The 18,508-nt window shown below is 41.4% G+C and overlaps 1 protein-coding gene across 2 annotated transcripts in view; it reads left to right on the plus strand.

Annotated features, from left to right (window-relative positions):
* Nucleotides 1-570: 570 nt before the first annotated feature.
* The window catches only part of CFL2 (cofilin 2), a 93,297-nt gene continuing 75,359 nt past the window's right edge, over nucleotides 571-18,508 (plus strand). Inside the window, exons 1-4 of one of the 2 annotated variants that reach the window (XR_008795061.1) lie at nucleotides 571-723; nucleotides 1,857-2,164; nucleotides 2,284-2,360; nucleotides 2,442-2,633. Coding sequence is in view for 1 of the 2 variants with exons in the window: in XM_056133138.1 (XP_055989113.1) it covers nucleotides 721-723; nucleotides 1,857-2,164; nucleotides 2,284-2,360; nucleotides 2,442-2,554 (501 nt within the window). In the remaining variant the exon portion in view is untranslated. Of the gene's footprint in view, nucleotides 724-1,856; nucleotides 2,165-2,283; nucleotides 2,361-2,441; nucleotides 4,938-18,508 lie in introns of those variants that run through there. The other variant, XM_056133138.1, reaches the window with a different exon arrangement.

Consider the following 18,508-nt stretch of genomic DNA (forward strand, 5'->3'; position numbering starts at 1 on the left):
AGGACGTTACGCCGCATTTCCCCACCCCACCTCCGCTATGATTATTATTATTTCAACCGGACTTTTTAAAAGCCGGGTGCTAAGACGCTTGTCTGGATCCCGTTTTTTGCTGAGTAATTCGACCAAATGAGGCGACCCTTTCGTGGGTAGACTCTCCGCTGGTTGGAGGCAAGCCATCTAAAACCATTCACCTGACCTCTGACGGGGTTTTGACCCCAAAAACTAAGACCCCCCCCGCCCCCCAACGCGGGAATCCCGCCCCGGGGGAAGAGAGACCAGCCGGGCCACCTCTGCCCTCCCGCAGGTGGAAAACGTGCCCTCGGGGAACCGGCGCTGCTCCCGGGGTCCGCGGGGTGGGCTGGGGGTGTCCGGGCCAGGGGTGGGGGGGATGTTAAGAGGCGGCACCCCAAGTTCCACGCCCCCTCAACACCCCCCCCCCCCCCAGTCAGCCGTGGGCAGCCGCGCGCGCGCGCCGGGGTCAGCTCGAGGACGCGGGCGGGGCCGGGCGGCGGAAGAGCCGGCCCGGGGCGTGGCCACGTGACCGCCCCGCGCGCCGCCCGCAGCCCCCGAGCTGCCGCCGCCGCCGCCGCCGCCGCCGCGCCTCCCCGGCTGCAGCTCCCGGCGTGCCCCGCACTCGCCGCCGCCCGCCCCGCCTTCGCCGCGTCCCAGGGCCACACCACCCGAGCCCCCGCCGCCGCCGCAGCCAGAGTCGCGGGCACGATGGTAAGGCGGGTGCACGGGCCGGGGCGAGGGGGCGCCGAGCCCCCCGCGCCGCCCCGCAGAGAGGCTCCTGCGAGGGAAGCCGCCATTTTAGCCTGGTCTTGGCCTCTGAGGTGGGCGCCCCTGCGCTGCGGCTCCCGCTCCGGCCAGCCGCCCGGCCTGCCCAGCCGCTCTCTGGATCCCTACGGCGGGGTGGGGGGTGGGGGGCGTGCGTGGAGGGCTGCCGCCGCCGGGGGTGGGGCGCGGCGAGGGCTGAGGGGGCTCCCCAGCCGCGGGGGGGCGCGGGAGGGTCTGCGGGGCCCCGCGCACGCCGCCTTTGCCCTTCGCTTCCCCCCTCCCCACCCCCATTGAACTTGACGCGCGCGCTCGGCCGGCCGGGGTGTGTGCCCTGGAGCCCGAGCTGCCGCTGCCTGAGGACGGGGTGGGCGGCCTGGAACGCCCTCCTCTCCCCCCCCCTCCCCGCCCCCTGCCAGGGAAGATGGGAGGAAACGTTTGGAAAACTCTTTGGAAAACGCTTTGTCGCCACCGCCACCGCCACCGCCGCCGCCGCCTGCTTTTCCCGCTAGACCCGTTAGTTGGAGCGTGTCTGCCTTTGGGCTCACTTGGCAGTTCCGTCGTAGCCGTGGGCGGCTTGGAGTTCACACTCGGAGTCTCTTTCCTTATGAGGAAGCTGGCACTGGCGAGGATGACATGAAGGGGGGCAGGGGGGGAAAGTACTAGTATTCACTTGAAATCCAAAAGTGTGGGTTTTTTTTCTTTTTTAAGGCCTGCCGAGTTGACACAATACAAAAGGTATTTTTGCTCCTGCCCCTGAAGCTCTGACATCACCCAGTGAAATAGGAAACATTTCAGGGATGGGACGGCTTGTATTTGTCCTTTTCACGCCACCTTCCGATGTGTTGCCACCTCCAAACTAATGTAAAGAGGATGAATCGGGCGTGATGAGTTCGTTAGAATCCATAGGCGTACCCAGTAATACGAACGCTTGAAAGCGGGGCAAATCTGCTGGGACTCTGTGCAGAATAAGATGCAATTCTTGATATCCAAACTAAAAAGTGGATCCTTTCTGGGCAAAAATGTAAGTTTGGTTAAAACCAAAAATACTAGTTCTGATGTGTACTGTTCTTTATTTTCAGGCTTCTGGAGTTACAGTGAATGATGAAGTCATCAAAGTTTTTAATGATATGAAAGTAAGGAAATCTTCTACACAGGAGGAGATCAAAAAAAGAAAGAAAGCAGTTCTCTTCTGTTTAAGCGATGACAAAAGACAAATAATTGTAGAGGAAGCAAAGCAGATCCTGGTGGGTGACATTGGTGATACTGTAGAGGACCCCTACACATCTTTTGTGAAGTTGCTACCTCTGAATGATTGCCGATATGCTTTGTACGATGCCACATACGAAACAAAAGAGTCTAAGAAAGAAGACCTAGTATTTATATTCTGGTGTGTAAAAACAAAAGAAAAACGTACTTTTAAAATGCAAGGATTATTATTAACATCGTCAGTTTTGCCTTTGTATTTCTTTCTAGTGGGATTCAACAACTTTTTTTTCCCCCCTGTAGGGCTCCTGAAAGTGCACCTTTAAAAAGCAAGATGATTTATGCTAGCTCTAAAGACGCCATTAAAAAGAAATTTACAGGTACAAACTGAGTATTTTGTGCAAAGGAATTGCTCACTCTTAATTAAAATAAGATAATGGAACACTGCTTTTTCTTTACAGGTATTAAGCACGAGTGGCAAGTAAATGGCTTGGATGATATAAAGGATCGTTCAACACTTGGCGAGAAATTGGGAGGCAACGTAGTCGTTTCACTTGAAGGAAAACCATTATAAAACTATAGTCATGTGCCATCTGGATCTTAAGGAGCTTCCATTTCTTCAGCTCTGTCAATTGGAATAGTACTAGGTGTTTGTTTTTTTCTCCCCCTCTTCCCACTGGGTCTTTTCAGCACAATGAATGAAGGAAATATCATTCATGTAAGCAGCCTATCAGTGATTGCCATTAGACTGTTCAATACTGTTACCTTTATGTAGAATCCAAGGAATGCCTTCCTGTCATATTTTAGCCAAAACAACTGGTTATATGCCTCCCTTGCAGCAAGCACTACAATGAATGTGATTGTCAATGTGAATAGCTTAGATTACTGCAATGGATAAGCTAATTGAATGCCTTGAAAGTATTATCCACTGGTCAGATGGTAAATTTTATTCAGTATTATTTATAGTTGCACTTGATTGCAGTTCTGTGGGGCTCAAGCATTCATACACCTCACCTGCCTTGGCAAGCCTATTTTTTGTGACATGGCAGCACGGATGTAACACTATGCATTGAAAGCACTTTTTTGTAATGAGTTTAACCCCCTCCACCCTCAGAAAGGAATGCCAATTAAGTTGTGTTAACTGTATTATCCAACTTATTGTAGTACCTCAGTGTTCATTCCTTTTACCTGCATATCTTAAAAGAAATAGCTGTTATTAATGTCTTTTTGTTTTCCATTGAATGTCCACTACTGAATAAGTATAGGAGTTTTATGTTTACCGTGTAAGTCTTGCAACACTAAAGATACTTTGAATATCAGTCTTGATGGCAATTTCTGTATAAAAAGAGCCTTAAATGGAACATTGTTTTTGAGATCAAACCCCACTCACAAAAGTGGCCACGTTGCAATAAAAATTGTGGCATATTACAGAATGTTGACTTGTTTTCCTTGGACATTTTGCTAATTGATAATACGAAGTAACTTCTAAGGTAAACAGCTACTACACTGCTGGATACTTAATTTTTTTTTTTTTTTGTATAACATTGATTCATGATATTTTCTAGTTTGTTAAGTTTATTTGGTTTAAAAATATTCTATCTTAAAGCCAGCTAATATAAATACTGTCACTAGAAGGAGATACTTTTCTACTTATTTATTTCCTGTATTAATAGAGCAGAAGTTTTAGGGTTGTTTTTTGTTTTGTTTTTGGTGTGTTTGTGTGTGTTTTCAATTTGACATACTCTTCAATGTCTGATTTATTTGCTGGATAAATTAAGTAGTTATTTCTTAATTTACATTTCTAAATAGTTGAGTAGTAGAAGCAAGAAGCTTTTATTGCCTGTTTGGTCAGTGAAAATAATTTGAAAAATGCCCTTCAGAGTTAAATGCTTCTCATGTTTCACTTCAGCTAGTATTTGCAGTATAATTTGCAAATTGGAAAAAAAAACTGACTGCTGTAGGAGTCTTAAACATTAATAGTGGTGTTTGGCTGTTTTCCAGTCTGCTTTCCTTATAGAGAATTTGATCTGCCTGCTCTGAGCAGTTTGCTGTTAGCCAGAGCTATTTATGGCAAACACATGCTTTTGTATCTTGTCATAGTTATCCACAAATGGCAAAACTGGACTTGATTCTACTGGTATGCAAAACAGGCATGCTAGTAAGCGGTCAATTGTGGCTTAGAACTTAACCTCATATCTAAAAGAATGCTCTTACCAAAAACCAGATATGAAAACTCCTTTTTTTAAAAAAGTGGAAGAGATTTGAGATTTTTTTCCCCCATATTTTCAAAAGATTTTTCTTTTAGGAAAAAAAAGTTAAATATCTAAGCATTAAATATGAATGGCTTGGCATATTTTGCACCAAGTAATTTTATTTCAGACTTCCAGCTGTCCCTGTGAGTTGTCTTGGACATTTTGATGGCTTTTGGGTAAGCCAGAATTGATAGGTAAAGCTTGAAAATACTGGCATATACTAAACCATATGAGTAACTGGTATTTCTACCATGAAATGTTTTTATTCATTCTAAAAGACAGGAACTCTTAAGTTACAGGTTTTTTGTTTTTTGAGTTTTTTTTTTTTAGCAATTTTCTTAAATGCCTCTTTGTTGCTATAACTCGGAGATTAAATATTGCTTCAGACTGTGGTACTGTTGTTTGTTAAATTGACAAAACTGCTAATAGTTCCTCCTTGAGTGATTGTTGTGCATAAAGCCAAAAACTGATAAAATTAATGGTTCACATTATTTGAAACAAATTTAGCATTTGAAATGACCATTTTGTTTTACAATCATTCACAGTGAAACAGTGTTCCAGTTAGCTTTAAAAGGTATACGGTGCTAATTAGTAAAATATAGAAGACAGTATTTGAAAAAAATATTGAGAAATGATATTGAAAAGTAATATTTTACTGCTAGCTTGCAAAATTATAAGTGTTTAAAAATAAAATATATGAAAGTATGTAAAGCTGTAAAGATGTCTTTTCTTATAGAATATTAAAAAATTAAAACTAATTGCAGATTATAGAGGCACCATTATCTTTGGCCTGGCTTTTAAGATTTTTGTTCATACACTTTCTCATTAGAGATACCAATAATTTTTGGAAACTGTTGTACCAATTAATTTTAACATTTTCAAACAAATGGGAAGAGTTGGCATTTGTCCAAAACTGGCTGTCAGCTGTTGTTTTCCATCATGGTCTAAAATAATGTGGCCAGCATTGTGTATTTAGTGTGCCTCTTTAGTAGATTGGATAAAAGCCTCTTACTATGTTTGAGTTTCTGTGATAGAGACCCTTTGTAGTAGCTAATTTATGGAATCTAGTAAATAAGTTTTGGGAGAAGATTCTTCTTAAAATGCTTCCAGTTAAGGAACAATCTCAACAGTTATAAATCATGGAAGGGACGGGAAAGTTTCATATTGGATTTACAGTAGCACTGTAGCACTGTCCTCCCATTGTTCTTCAATTTGCTCGAGCGGACACCAGTAACGTATCTATTGTGAGACTTGTTACTGTGTTTGGCATATCGAATACGTCACGGGGAGCTTGCCAGGCTTTGCCGTGTGGGCGAGATAATCTCGGTAGCTTGCCGGGCTCTCCGAGAGTGGCGGAGGAATCGAACCCGCGTTGGCCGCGTGCAAGGTAAACGCCTTACTTATGCTATAACTCCGACCCATTGGATTTACTACTATGAAAAAATTATCTGACTCGTTCTTAATAGTTCTTTTGATTGCAAATTTAATATACTAGGAATTGGTATTTTAGTACTATGGATAGGGCGTTTGACTTGCACATAGCTGACCCGGGTTTGATCCTCAGTACCCTTTAGAATCTCCCAAGCACTGCCAGGAGTAGCTCCTGAGCATCGCCTGGTGTGGCCCAAAAACTTAACAAAAAAAAAACATAGTGGAGGTGAAAACAAGCATGAATTTTCATTTTTCTAAGAATACTAATGCTGCCAATACGGATAGACTTTTAACACATACTGCTTTTCAGACAGCATGGATTTAAAAATGTTGTCTTATCTCAGTAAAGGAATCTGAGGCTTGCTCCAGACCATCCAAATAGTTACTTTCTTTTCTTGTGGAATTGGAAGTCATTCCTCTACTTCAATTTCCTGTCATATAGCAGGCCAATTAATTTCTCAGCCTCAGTTTTTTAATTCACAAATTGAGTATGATCACCTTATTACACGTGCTTGCTAAGGTTCAAATACAGAAATTCTTTTTGAAAAAAAATGTAATTTGTTTATAAACTACCCTCAGTGTAATTAGATAAAGAACCAGTTGAAAATAAGATTGTGAGATTCTGAACCTGTCTTTTTCTAACAACTCAGTGATTTTAATTTAAGGACTCAGTTGATACATAGTATTTTTTAGAATAAAGTAGAATAGAGTAACCTTAGGGTTTTTATCTAATTTTCTTTTTGTGTGTGTATTTCATTATTTTCACCCAAGTGGTTTTGAAGTAAACAAGAAATGGAGAATTATTTGAAACAATTGGCATAAACTTTTCCTAGTCATTAAAAATCTGTGACTAGTTATTAATATTCTAAAATTCATAGTCCTTCATTGTCCAGGCACTTGAAATCTATCTGATCTCCATAGGTCCTCTGGCAGCTAACCATATTTCTCTGCTACACAAGAGGAAACTGAAGTTTGGAGAGGTTAAGGGACATCATCACAGATATTGAGTAGCAAAGCTGATTCCAGTCCAGTATACTTTTCACTCTGTATTGTAACACGTGGTGAGTTACTAATTTTCTTTTTGAAAAGATGGGATAATACAGTATTTTCAGTAGGTCATACCGCTAAGTAGTTCTATTGTGGGTTCTTTTACTGTTTTGGTGCTGGGGATCAAACCCAGGTCCTCAAGACTATAAGGCTTTTATAGTAGTGTCTGCGGAAGATTTGAGGAGGTCTGGGAAGGAACTCAGTGGTGATTGATGCACATGCTTCTTGTGTATGGGACCCGGGGCTCTATTTCCACCCCCCTCCGAGAAAAAAAGAATATATATACATATAATTTGTGGAATCAGTGAGATAGCATAGTGCGCAGGGAGCTTGCCATTGTAATGCAGCTAACCCAGGTTCAATCCTCAGCACCTCATAGGGTTCCCTGATTCCCGCTAGGAGTAAGCTCTGAGCACAGCTTGCTATGGCCTAAAACAAACAGAAAACACAAAGTATTGGAATTTTTGTTTTTCTAAGAAAGCCCATGCTCAAAGATCACATATTTTTGTGCTTTAAAGCTTGTCTTAGTTGTTTGAGTATTTTAAGTTTCTGGTATTGTGGAAACCATTAGAATTCCATAGTCACTTTCCAAAGTGGCCGTTTTCCTAAAAGTTACATATTTACCTCCTCTACCCACCTTTCTAAGCAGAGATAGTACTGTATGTTATAATGGTTTATGATTAAAACTAGGATTTCAGTATCAGTCTTAGTATTTGATCAATCATTTAACTACTAGAGTTTTAGTTTATCTCTTAAAGGGGGGGATAATAATTGTCTTCTTCTTAAAGCATCGTGAGGGTCAGTGAAAATACCTGAAAAGATTCCTGGTACATAGTAAGCACTCCGTAGGATAACCCTGAAATGAATAACCCAAACCAGGGATAGTGAAAGAGAGAGCTATAAATAGTTATGACTGGACAAGTTTTAGCTGTGACAATCCCAAGCAAACTGGGAGTGTGGTTACTACTAAGCATAGACTGATATCAGGATATTATTATATAAAGGGAACTGTATTAAAGACTAATATCATTAATTTCTGTTATGTGCCAGCGTGATAGTTTGAGTGTTTAGAAGTACGGTATTGCTCTTAAATAATTGACCTCAGTGGGATCAGATTAGACGTTGTCTTTTTGAAGACTTTCTTTTGACTTTATATTATAAACTCATCTGCATTTTACTATTAGTAGGCTTTTTTTTACTAGCTTTTCTTAATTGTTAATTTCCCTCTCGTGGACTTGGAAAGCGTTTGTTAGAACTGTGTATAGAAAGTGAATCTATTCAGAGCAAGGGCTTGAGAACACAATGCCTGACTACATTGAAACAAAGCATGTCTGAATACTGTGTTCTTATAAGATTGCTGAGTTACACACAAAGGAGACATTACTGTATCCCAATAAACTAAAATACCAGTATTTTGGGGCTGGAGCAATAGCACAGCCTGTAGGCCTTGCACGCGGCCGACCTGGGTTCGATTCCCAGCATCTCATATGGTCCCCTGAGCACCACCAGGATAATTCCTGAGTGCAAAGCCAGGAGGAACCCCTGTGCATTGCCAGGTGTGACCCATAAAGCAAAAAGTAAATAAAATACCAACATTTAGAGGTCGTATTTGCCTTATTAAGACTAATCCTGGCAGTGTGAGGGGTTAGGGAAATTGAACCTGAATCAGCTGCATGCAAGGCAAGTGCCCTACCCACTGTACTATTGCTTCACCCCCTAATTTTATATATGGTTTTTTTGTTTCCTGTTTTTTACGGGGGTTTTTTTGGGTGGGGGTTCACTCACGGCCATGCACAGGGGTTACTCCTGGCTCATGCACTCAGGAATTTCTCCCGGTGGTGCTCGGGGAACCATATGGGATGCTGGGAATCAAACTAGGGTCGACTGTGTGCAAGGCAAATGCCCTACCCGCTGTGCTGTCACTCCAGCCCCTATATGTGGTTTTTGTTTTGGTTTGGTTTGGTTTGGTTTTTTGTTTTTTTGGGTCTACCTGGCTCTGCACTCAGGAATTATCTCTGGTGGTATTCAGGGCACCATACAGGATGCCGGGGATTGAACCCGGTCAGCCACATGCAAGGCAAATGCTCTACTCACTATACTATTGCTCCAGCCCCTAATTTTATATGTTGTTAATGTGGAATTAAAATTTTTCTTTCTTCTGGTAATTAATCATGAATAAGTGAATTACAAAATTCCTGGGCTTGTAAAGAGAGCCCAAAGCCCTCTAATGTTCTTGTGGTCTGTTGCCCGCCCCCCCTGGTTTTTTTGTTTGTTTGTTTGTTTTTTCAGTTGCAAACCAAATCACCAGAGCAAAAGAAAGGCTGTTCCCAAACTGGCATAATTAGAAACAGTTTTGGGGGTGTTTTGGTTTTTTTTTTTTGGTTTTGTTTTTTAGGGCTTACTCCTGGCAAGGCTCAGGAGACCATAAGGTGTGCTAGGAATTCAACCCAAGTCAACCACATGCAAGGCATATGTCCTATCCATTGTACTATTGTTCTAGCCCCTAAAAGTTTTTTAAAAGATAACAATAATAGCAAGATATTTTGTCTTAGAAATCATAAAACGCTACTGCATCATAAAAGAAGTATGTTGTAAAAGTCATAGATTTATTTGTGAAATAAGTGAAAGAGGGTTTTTTGGTGGAGGTCAGGGTTATAGCTCAATTTCGAGCACTTGGCTCACGTGTGAAGACCTGGGTTTGATTTCTAGTACCAGAATTAAAAAGAGAAAAAAGAAATTTTATGTAAATATTAAGTTAGTTTTTAATTCTTGTTACATATAAAATAGCTGTGGATCAAAGCTTGATAGTCTTCTTGTTGACAATTATCTTATGAATGAATGTATGTTTAGAAATTTTTTTATTTCAGAATGTATTACTATTTACTATGAAGGAGAAGATAATAACTTTAATTTGAAAATATTTTTAGATTTTTATACTTTATCTGGGAGTTTTTAGATTTAACTTTCTGTTTTGTTTTATTTGGGGGGCCACACCCACTTGTGCTCAGGGCCTAATCCTGACTCTGCTCAGGGATCACTCCTGGCAAGGCACAGGGGACCTTACTTAATAGGGTGCTGGGGATTTAACCCTGTATGGCTGCATGCAAGGCTACCACCCTATCCACTGTACTAATGCTTTGGCCCTAGATTTAAATTTTTTAATTTAAAGAGAAACAACTTTACAATCTTAAGTTTAGGGGCCACAGCCAGTGAGGTACTCAGAAGTCAACCCCCAAATGGTACTTGGGGTGGGGCAGGGATTTCTCCTGAATAAAAAGCATATACTCTGAGGCTGGAGTGCTAGCACAACAGATAAGGCACTTGCCTTGTATGCAGCCAACCCGTCTACCAAGCACCGCCAGGAATGATTCCTGAACGCAGAGCCAGGAACAACTCCTGAGTATTGCCAAGTGTGACCCCCCAAAAAAAGCAAACCAAAAAAAAATAAAACCCTATGTGGGGCTGGAGCGACAATACAGCAAAGAGGGCGTTTGCCTTGCGTAAGGCCAATGTGGTTTCGATCCCCGTCAGCCCATATGGTCCCCTGAGCAGCAGTAACTCCTAAGTGCAAAGCCAGAGGTAATGTGACTCAAAAACAAAAAGAATGACTGAATTTGTTTTTTAAAAAAAAATATATATATACCTACTTGTACTCCTTTGAGCCATTGCCATGTTTATCAGTTAAAATCGTGCTTTGTTTTGGATCCACACCCAGTGTGCTCATAGTTTACGCCTGGCTCTATGCTCAGAAGTCACTCCTAGCAGTCCTCAAGGAACTGTATGGGGTACCAGGGTCAGCCATGTGCAAGGCAAGCTCTCTATCCACTTTGTACTATTGCTCTGGCAAAATTATAATCTTTAATACCATTGTATAATGAGTAATGACTGTACACTGAAATAATTAGAATTGTATTTGTCAGATCAGAGAGAGAGAACGGGGATTAAAGTGCTTGCCTTTAGCAAAGGTTTAAGCATGTAGCCCATCCTGGTTTGATCCCCAGCACTGCCACTATTGATCTCTGAGCACAGAGCCAAGAATAAGCCCAGAGCACTGTGATGTGGCCCAGTCTCCATCCCCAACAAGAATTATTTTATTATAAAATTAATTTACTAGCACTTTTTTCCTTAGTTGGTTTTTTGATTCTTTGCTAAAGAAAAGTGCTTTATAATTACTGTATAGCAGTTCTCAAGTTGGACTGCTATGATAGTTGAATGGACTAGAGCATGTTCCTTGAAAGCAGGAGCCCCATGTTCAATCACAGCATCACATGGTCTCCTGACAGGAGCAACCCTGGAGCTTTGTGCCTGGAGTAGCCCCTGAGCACCACCAGGTATGGCCCAGAAACAAACAAAATGAATTATCAAGTGATTGTTAGGTATCTTATGTTCTGGTTATAGAAAAGTTTTGGATTTAGTTGAAATGCTATGCAGTATTATTGCCACTTGGAGAAGGGGGGTTGTATTCTCTGTGCTACTTGATTCAGATTTTTGGCAGTTGAATAAATTAATAGCATATGGAAAGTTAGCCTTAGGTGAAATGAAAATCTAGTGATACTTCATTACAAAGCCTTTCAAAAATGCACTAAGCTGGGACTGGAGAGAGTAAAGTGGACAGGGCACAGCCAGTCCAGATAAGTCCCCGGCATCCCATATGGTCCCCTGAACACTGTAAGGAATTATCTCTGAGCACAGAGCCAGGAGTAAACCCTGAGCTCTGCTGGGTATGGCCCCAAAACCAAGAAAAGTAAAATAAATTGTACTAAGCTAATAAGACTGATATTCTGGGTAACTCTTTACAACAATTGTTTTCAGAACAATTGTATTTTGGAAAAAAACGGGTTCAGTGTGAAACCTCTGGAAAATGCATAAAAGAATAAAATTAGATCATGATCTAACTTGGGGGAAATGTCTCCCAGACCATGCTCAGGAAACCTAGGAGCCACTCTCAGCAAAATTTGATTCATCTGGTCCCAAAAGTTCTCTGTTGAACTATTAGATATTATTTATGTATGTATTTGTTGGGTTTGGGACCCTTCCTGGCAATGATCAGTGATTACCCCTGCCTCTGCACTCAGGAATTACTCCTGGTGATGCTTGACAGACCATATGGGATGCCAGCATTGAAGCTGGGTTAACCATGTACAAGGCAAGCTCCTTACCCGCTGTACTATCTCTCTGGTCCCTGAACTTTAGATTTAATAGAAAGATGCACCCCTGACTCCAGTCATGTGCTAATTTTGAATATTGCAAACAAATTTCTCTGTTGGACTATTTTATCCAGTAGGGAGATTCCAATAGAAAAAAAAAACTAAAGTTATTTGTAAGTTCTGGTAAGAGGAGAGACAATATTCTTAAGTAATGGTTTGTGCAGATTCATTAGTATTTTTCATCCACAGAAGGAAACATTGTCATTCTTGCCACAGAGGATCAGAGCTTGGAAATTATGCATCACACCTACTTAAATGTTTGCTGCATGACTTGGTGCTATCTGCCATAAATATATAATCTTGCAAATTTTTCCTGTGTTCTCTTACTTCTTACTCTTGTTTCATTGGGATTTGATAATACGCAAGATTTTACTGCTCTACAAAGGAGTTATTTTACAAAATAACAATATTCAATTTCTCAGAGCTCTACTTTTTTCCTGGTATGTGGATGGTACAGTTATACAAATGCTCATTCCAGGTGCATAGTGTAAAAGTGTAAATAAACCATCCTTTCATCTTGGTACCCTGCTAAAAGATAAAAGATAAAACACCTACATAAGTATTTTGCACTAAGCCAGAAATGATAAATATTTCAGAGTTTATATTTTGTGTACTTTCTCAAGAGGGTCTGGTAATCTCTGACTTAACAAACAAATTTTATGTCTGCTGTGGAGAAACATGATCATCCCGGCAACTATGAATCACTCTGGAAATACCTCCTCTCTGTTGCCCAGTTATTCAGATCATCAGATGAAATGAGATCAGCAAACATGAAGCATCTTTCATGGACTCAAAGTTTACATTAGTACAGTAGAGGCAAGCATATAAATGGGTAATTATGTGATAAATACAATATTTCACAAGATTAAGAAGGGGGATTGATAAATTTTGGAATTGGAAGGGTTTTGAGAAGGAAAGCTTTATAGAAGTAATTTATGCTTGAGCTAAAATGTTGGCTTGTGAAGAAAGATAAGAGCACCAGAAATCAGTGTGCAAGAATGGTTCTGGAGAAACTGGAAGAAACCTGAATGCCCAAGAACAGATGACTGGTTAAAGAAACTTTGGTACATCTACACAATGGAGTACTATGTAGCAGTTAGAAAAGATGAAGTCATGAAATTTACATACAAGTGGTACAACATGGAAAGTATCATGCTAAGTGAAATGAGTCAGAAAGAGAGGAATAGACATAGAAAGATTGCATTCTTCTGGGGGATATAAAGTAACAAAATATGAGATTAATACCCAAGAATAGCTGAGATCAGCACCAGGAGGATTACTCCATAGCTTAGTGGCCAGCCGGGCATTCTAGAGGAAAGGGCAGCTCAGATAGAGAAGGGAGCACCAAATAAAGGGTGTTTGGAGGATCCTCCCAGGAGGGGAGATGCATGTCGAAAGTAGACTATGGACTGAACATGTTTGCCACTCAATGCCTCTTTTGCAGACCACAACACCCAAAAGGAGAGAGAGAACACAGGGGATTGCCCTGCCACAGAGGCAGGGGGGGATGGGGGGATGGGGGTGGGGGGGGATCTTATCCATGGTGGTGGAAAATGGGCACTGGTGGAGGGCTGGGTATCTGATCATTGTATAATTGAAACCCAAGCACAAAAAAATCGTAAATCTACAACTGTACCTCATGGTGTTTCACTAATAAAAAAATAAATAAAAGAAGAATGGTTCTGGAGAAAGAAAAGCTTGCAGAAGCCATGCAGATAGTTGCTTCCAATGCACCATTGTAGTGTGAAGTTCTGTGATAAGTCATGCCTGGGAAAAGTGACCATGAGCTAGATCATGAAGGCCCTTGGATTCAGTGCTAACAGGATTTTGAGCAGAGGACTGGTGTCTTTCTGCAACAAGTCTGACACTTTAATGACAGTTCTCAGAATGCATGGGAAGCTGAAGCAGTTAAAAGCAGTCCAGAGGCCTTAATTATGGCAGTGTCAAGTGCCTTGGGGATGAGTGTATTTGAGAGGTTTGTAGGAGAATTGAGAAGACTTAATTTCGTAATTAAATGAAAAAATACATAGCAAATACATGTTTTGTGTATTTCCCACTTGGTGCTGATGGGATGATTGAGAGGGAAGGAAGTTCGGACTGATGTTGTTGTGGTACTCACTGTGGGTCACATGTTCAGACTTGGTGCTTATACACATTCTGGATAGAGAATTCTCTAGGGGTCGCTGGAATGTCCACAGATGTACTCACCAGTGGTTACTGGTACTCCATTTATTTGGTTGGTTGATTTTGGGGCCACAACTGGAAGTGGTCAGGGCTTACTCCTGGCATTGCCTGGAGGGATTACTCCTGTCTGGCTCAGGGAACCATATGTGGTGCTGGGGATTGATCCTGGGTCTGCTGTGTGCCAGACAAATACCTTACCTGCTATGCTGTGGCTCTGCCCCTCTTTGTATTTTTAATAGATCTCATGCACAGGGGCACAATACCTAAGGATCATACTTACTCCCAGTGGTAGCAGGTGATACTGGTCTGAGAGTTCTGGTTGTGGACTTGGCAGTGATGAGTGCTTACTAGGCCATCTTGGTATTGCTTAGGGGGCCATATAATACACTCAGGTGCTCCATCCCTTTAATCATTTTCTCTGCCAGGATACATTATTTTCGTACTTGAGTTGTTATGGGGGTGTTACAGTGCTTGGCACACACCTGGCTGAGTGCACCTGTCCCAAAATCATGTGCAGTACAGGAATCATGAATAATAGAACTGCCAGGCACAATAAGATTGCCCAGCATCTGTGCATGTAGCAGAAGTAAAGCAAACTAAGGGGCCAGAGAAGTAAATCATTCTATAGGCTGAAGCACATGCTCTGCCTGAAGGAGGTCTGTATTCTATTGACATCACCATATGGTCCACTGAGCACGGCCAGGAGCAGCTCCTGAGCACCACTGGGTGTATCTCCCCTCCCCTAAAAAAAGAAGAAAGAAGCCTGGAACACAGACCAAAGGAAGGTATCAGAGAGCACTGAGGAGAAACAACTGTAATGTTGTAGAGTTGTCTCATGATGTGGACAGGAGGGAGGACATTGAACCTGGCCAGAGGGAGGTCAGGAGCCTTCCTGTGGCATCTTCAGCATGGGGAGGGCAAACAGAGTGATGATTAATGGCTGAAAGGCTGGACAAGAGATGAAGTGAAAGCTGGTATAGACTTAAGTTTTTTCAAATGGACATGAAGGGCAGTTGGAGTCATTCCCAGCCTGCTGTAGATGCACTATAGTCCTGCTGTGCGTGACTGGTGCAAAGTGTCCTGCAAGTGGGATAACAGCTGAACTGGCCTTCGCTCAGCATCAGAAATCCACTGAAGTCGGGCTTCAATGTCATAGCATGTCATATTGCTGTAAGGTCTCCAAATGCTTATTCTTAATTCTGTACAAGAGCAGATATAAAAGTGTATAGATTAAAAAGTATAGATTAAAGTGTAATAGATTAAGTGTATAGGAAAAAAGTGTATAGATTAAAAAGCAGATATAAAAGATATAAAAAGTGTATAGATTAGAGGTTCCCAAATTCGTTTAGTTATCATCCCCTTTTCAGGAAGAGAAATCCCTCAGTCCCTCTGCCCCCTCTGAAAATCTGCCTTCTTCATTTAGGGGGTTGGGGGTGGGGCCCACATTCAGTAGTGCTCGGGCCATTTCTGGAGTTACTTAGGGAACCACATTGGAATTCAGTCCGGTGTTCAGGCTACAGCTATATACAAGGTAAGTGCCTTAACTTCTATATTATCTCTCTAGCCCCAGAAAGTTTTGTTTTTGTTTTGTTGGGTCCACACCCGGCAGTACTCAGGGCTTACTCCCAGCTCTGTGCTCAAGGATCACTCCTTGCTGGACATCTTACCCACTCTCTAATTGCACCCAAGGCTACTCTTCCCCTCAGGATCTGTCCACTCTTTCCGAGGGGACAGAATCACCCACTATGAGGAAGACTGGTATAAACTATTCTTTCAGCTTCCCTGTCGAGAGAGTAGCCAGAAAATGTCTATAATTTCTCCTCTGACTGAATATCTTTTTCATGTTCTTTATCTCATATATATATATATATATATATATATATATATATATATATAATTTGAAACTCTAGCACTTAAAATAGTTTTTTATGTATGGAAGGCTGAGGGGATCAGGAATGGTAAAGTACGTGAGGCATGGATTCTATGTCTGGCACTACAGAAAAAAGTCTAAAATGAATGAACATACGAAAAATGGAGAGGATCTCAGCAGTTCCAGATTTTCCTATAGGATATTCTGCCTTATTTAACCTCTCAGTGTTTATTTTGCTTGTAGTCAGGGAGTAATCATGAAGGACCATAATCTTCCTAGTCTATGAATACAATACCTGTTTTTAAAGATGACATCACTAATGGGTATCTGTGTTTTGAGTTCTGCCTTTTTTTTTTCTTCTCAAAATTGCTAGTGAATTTGGTTTTTGCCCTATTCAATAGCATATGTCAATTAAAGACTAGTCAAGTTTGGGACCATACTACAGCCAAAGAGTAAATAACTGAATTGAACCACACATATCTAATATGTTTGCATAAAGTATTTTAACACAAAAGAAGTCTGACTTGATTGAGTTTTGTTTTGTTTGGGGATCATACTTGGTGATACTCTGGGGTTATCCCTGGCTCTGGACTCGCTGGCAGTTGTTGGGGGACCATATGGAATTCTGGGGATCAAACCCAGTTTGGCCATGTGCAAGGCAAATGTCATACCCACTATGCTATTGCTCTGGCCCCTGATTTGTTAAAAAGAAAAAGGGGGTTTGTGTGATATATATATATATATATATATATATATTTATGTATACACACACACACACACACATATATATATATACATATATATATATATGAAGCTCTTTACCCTTTCTGTTTTTCATTTTTGTTTTTATTTGGGCAACCACACTTGGTCCTCCGTGGTGTTTAGGAACATTTTTGTGCTAGGAATTGAACCCTGACCCCCTCCCCACACGCAAAACGTGCTCACACTGTCACTTCTACCCCTTCACCTTCTTTCATAATTAAACTGATTTTCAAGCATCACTCCTATTTTCTCACCTAAAGCATTGCCCTTAGCCTTCACAGTGGAACTCAGATCTGCACCTGGGAAAGTGAGAATTATAAAAGGTATGAACAAGAGCCAAAGAAAAGCAGAAATCTCAGTGATTTCTCGCAGCAGTTGCTGAATGCATGGCATGCGCCAGATCCAGCCCTTGCTGCCAGCTGTGTAACTTCCCTCCAGGGAGCTGTGAAACTCAGAAGCTCAGTTGGTGGAGCAAGCTCTTCTGGGTACATCCTGCCAGACTTTTTCTTCTATGACAGCTTCAAGACTTTTCATAATGTATACCATTTACACAGCTAAAGTATGATACACCAGATTGTTGTCTGTAACCGTATATTGTTTAACAGATAAAAAGAAGGAGTAGGAAAGTTCCAGCTATGTATGTGGGCGTGGTTTAGGGCCAGGGTAGAGAGGAAAGTGATTAAACAGGAACTTTAAGCACATTTTGGAAATAAGTGGGAGCTGAGTTTGTAGTTTAATCAGTAAGGGATTTTATGGGGTTTTGTTTGGGGGTCACACCCGGCAGTGCTTTTGGGTCTATATGTGGTGCTGGGGATTGAACTCAGGTCAACTGTGTGAAAGACAAGCAACTTACCTGCTGTGCTATCTCTCTGGCCCCAGATACTAATGGCTTTTTCCTTCAGTCCAGGGACAAGTGGATCTTAAGTCTTGTAAATGTAATTCTTACCTGGTGTGTAGCAGAATAACCCTATCTTCAAGAAAACCTATTGTCATGTTAGAATCAGTGGTTGTTGAAGTTTGTGACATGTGCGTATTTGTTAACTCATTAGAAACAAGTTAGGGAGAAGCTGGGGAGATAGTACAGCAGATAGAGAACTTGCCTTGCACACAACTAACTTGGGTTCAATTCTTAGCATCCCAGTGGTCCCAGAGTCTCCCAGAAGTGATTCCTGAGCACTGAGCCAGGTGTGGCCCCCAGAAATTTAGTGAATAAATTTTATATTTAGCATTTGAAGTACCCTAAAGAAATTTGACTGATGAGAAGAAATATGTCAAAAGCCATAACAAGGTAGAAAATGTTCTATGTTCAGTATTTAAATATTGAGTTATTAATTCCATTAACCTGGCTATAAAAATAGCCTATGAACTATAAAAATAGCACATTAATTTTTAAAAAATCTAAAAAATAGCACATGAGCAGAAGGAATAGATTTTTTCACAAAGATATGTTATTATTTTATTTATCCCTTTGATGTCAAATGACATTTGCTAGAGAAATTTGGGGAATGTTAATGACTTTGGCATAAAAGACTCCGAATTAGGACTGTAGAATTTAGCATATTGACTTCTTATCTGGGTTATGTAATTAAAGAACCTTCTATGAATGCATATTAACCAGGAAAGATGCATCTGTACTGGCAGGCAGAGATACATGGTGCAGGGCCCAGAGAGATAGTACAGGTGTTAAGCTGCTTACCTTGCATGTGGACAACCCTGGCCTGATCCCCAATACTAGAAATGGTCCCCTGAACCCCTCCAGAAGTGATTCCTGAGCA

The sequence above is a fragment of the Sorex fumeus genome, unplaced genomic scaffold, assembly GCF_029834395.1.
Source record: "Sorex fumeus unplaced genomic scaffold, SorFum_2.1 ptg000098l, whole genome shotgun sequence".
Taxonomy (NCBI): domain Eukaryota; kingdom Metazoa; phylum Chordata; class Mammalia; order Eulipotyphla; family Soricidae; genus Sorex; species Sorex fumeus.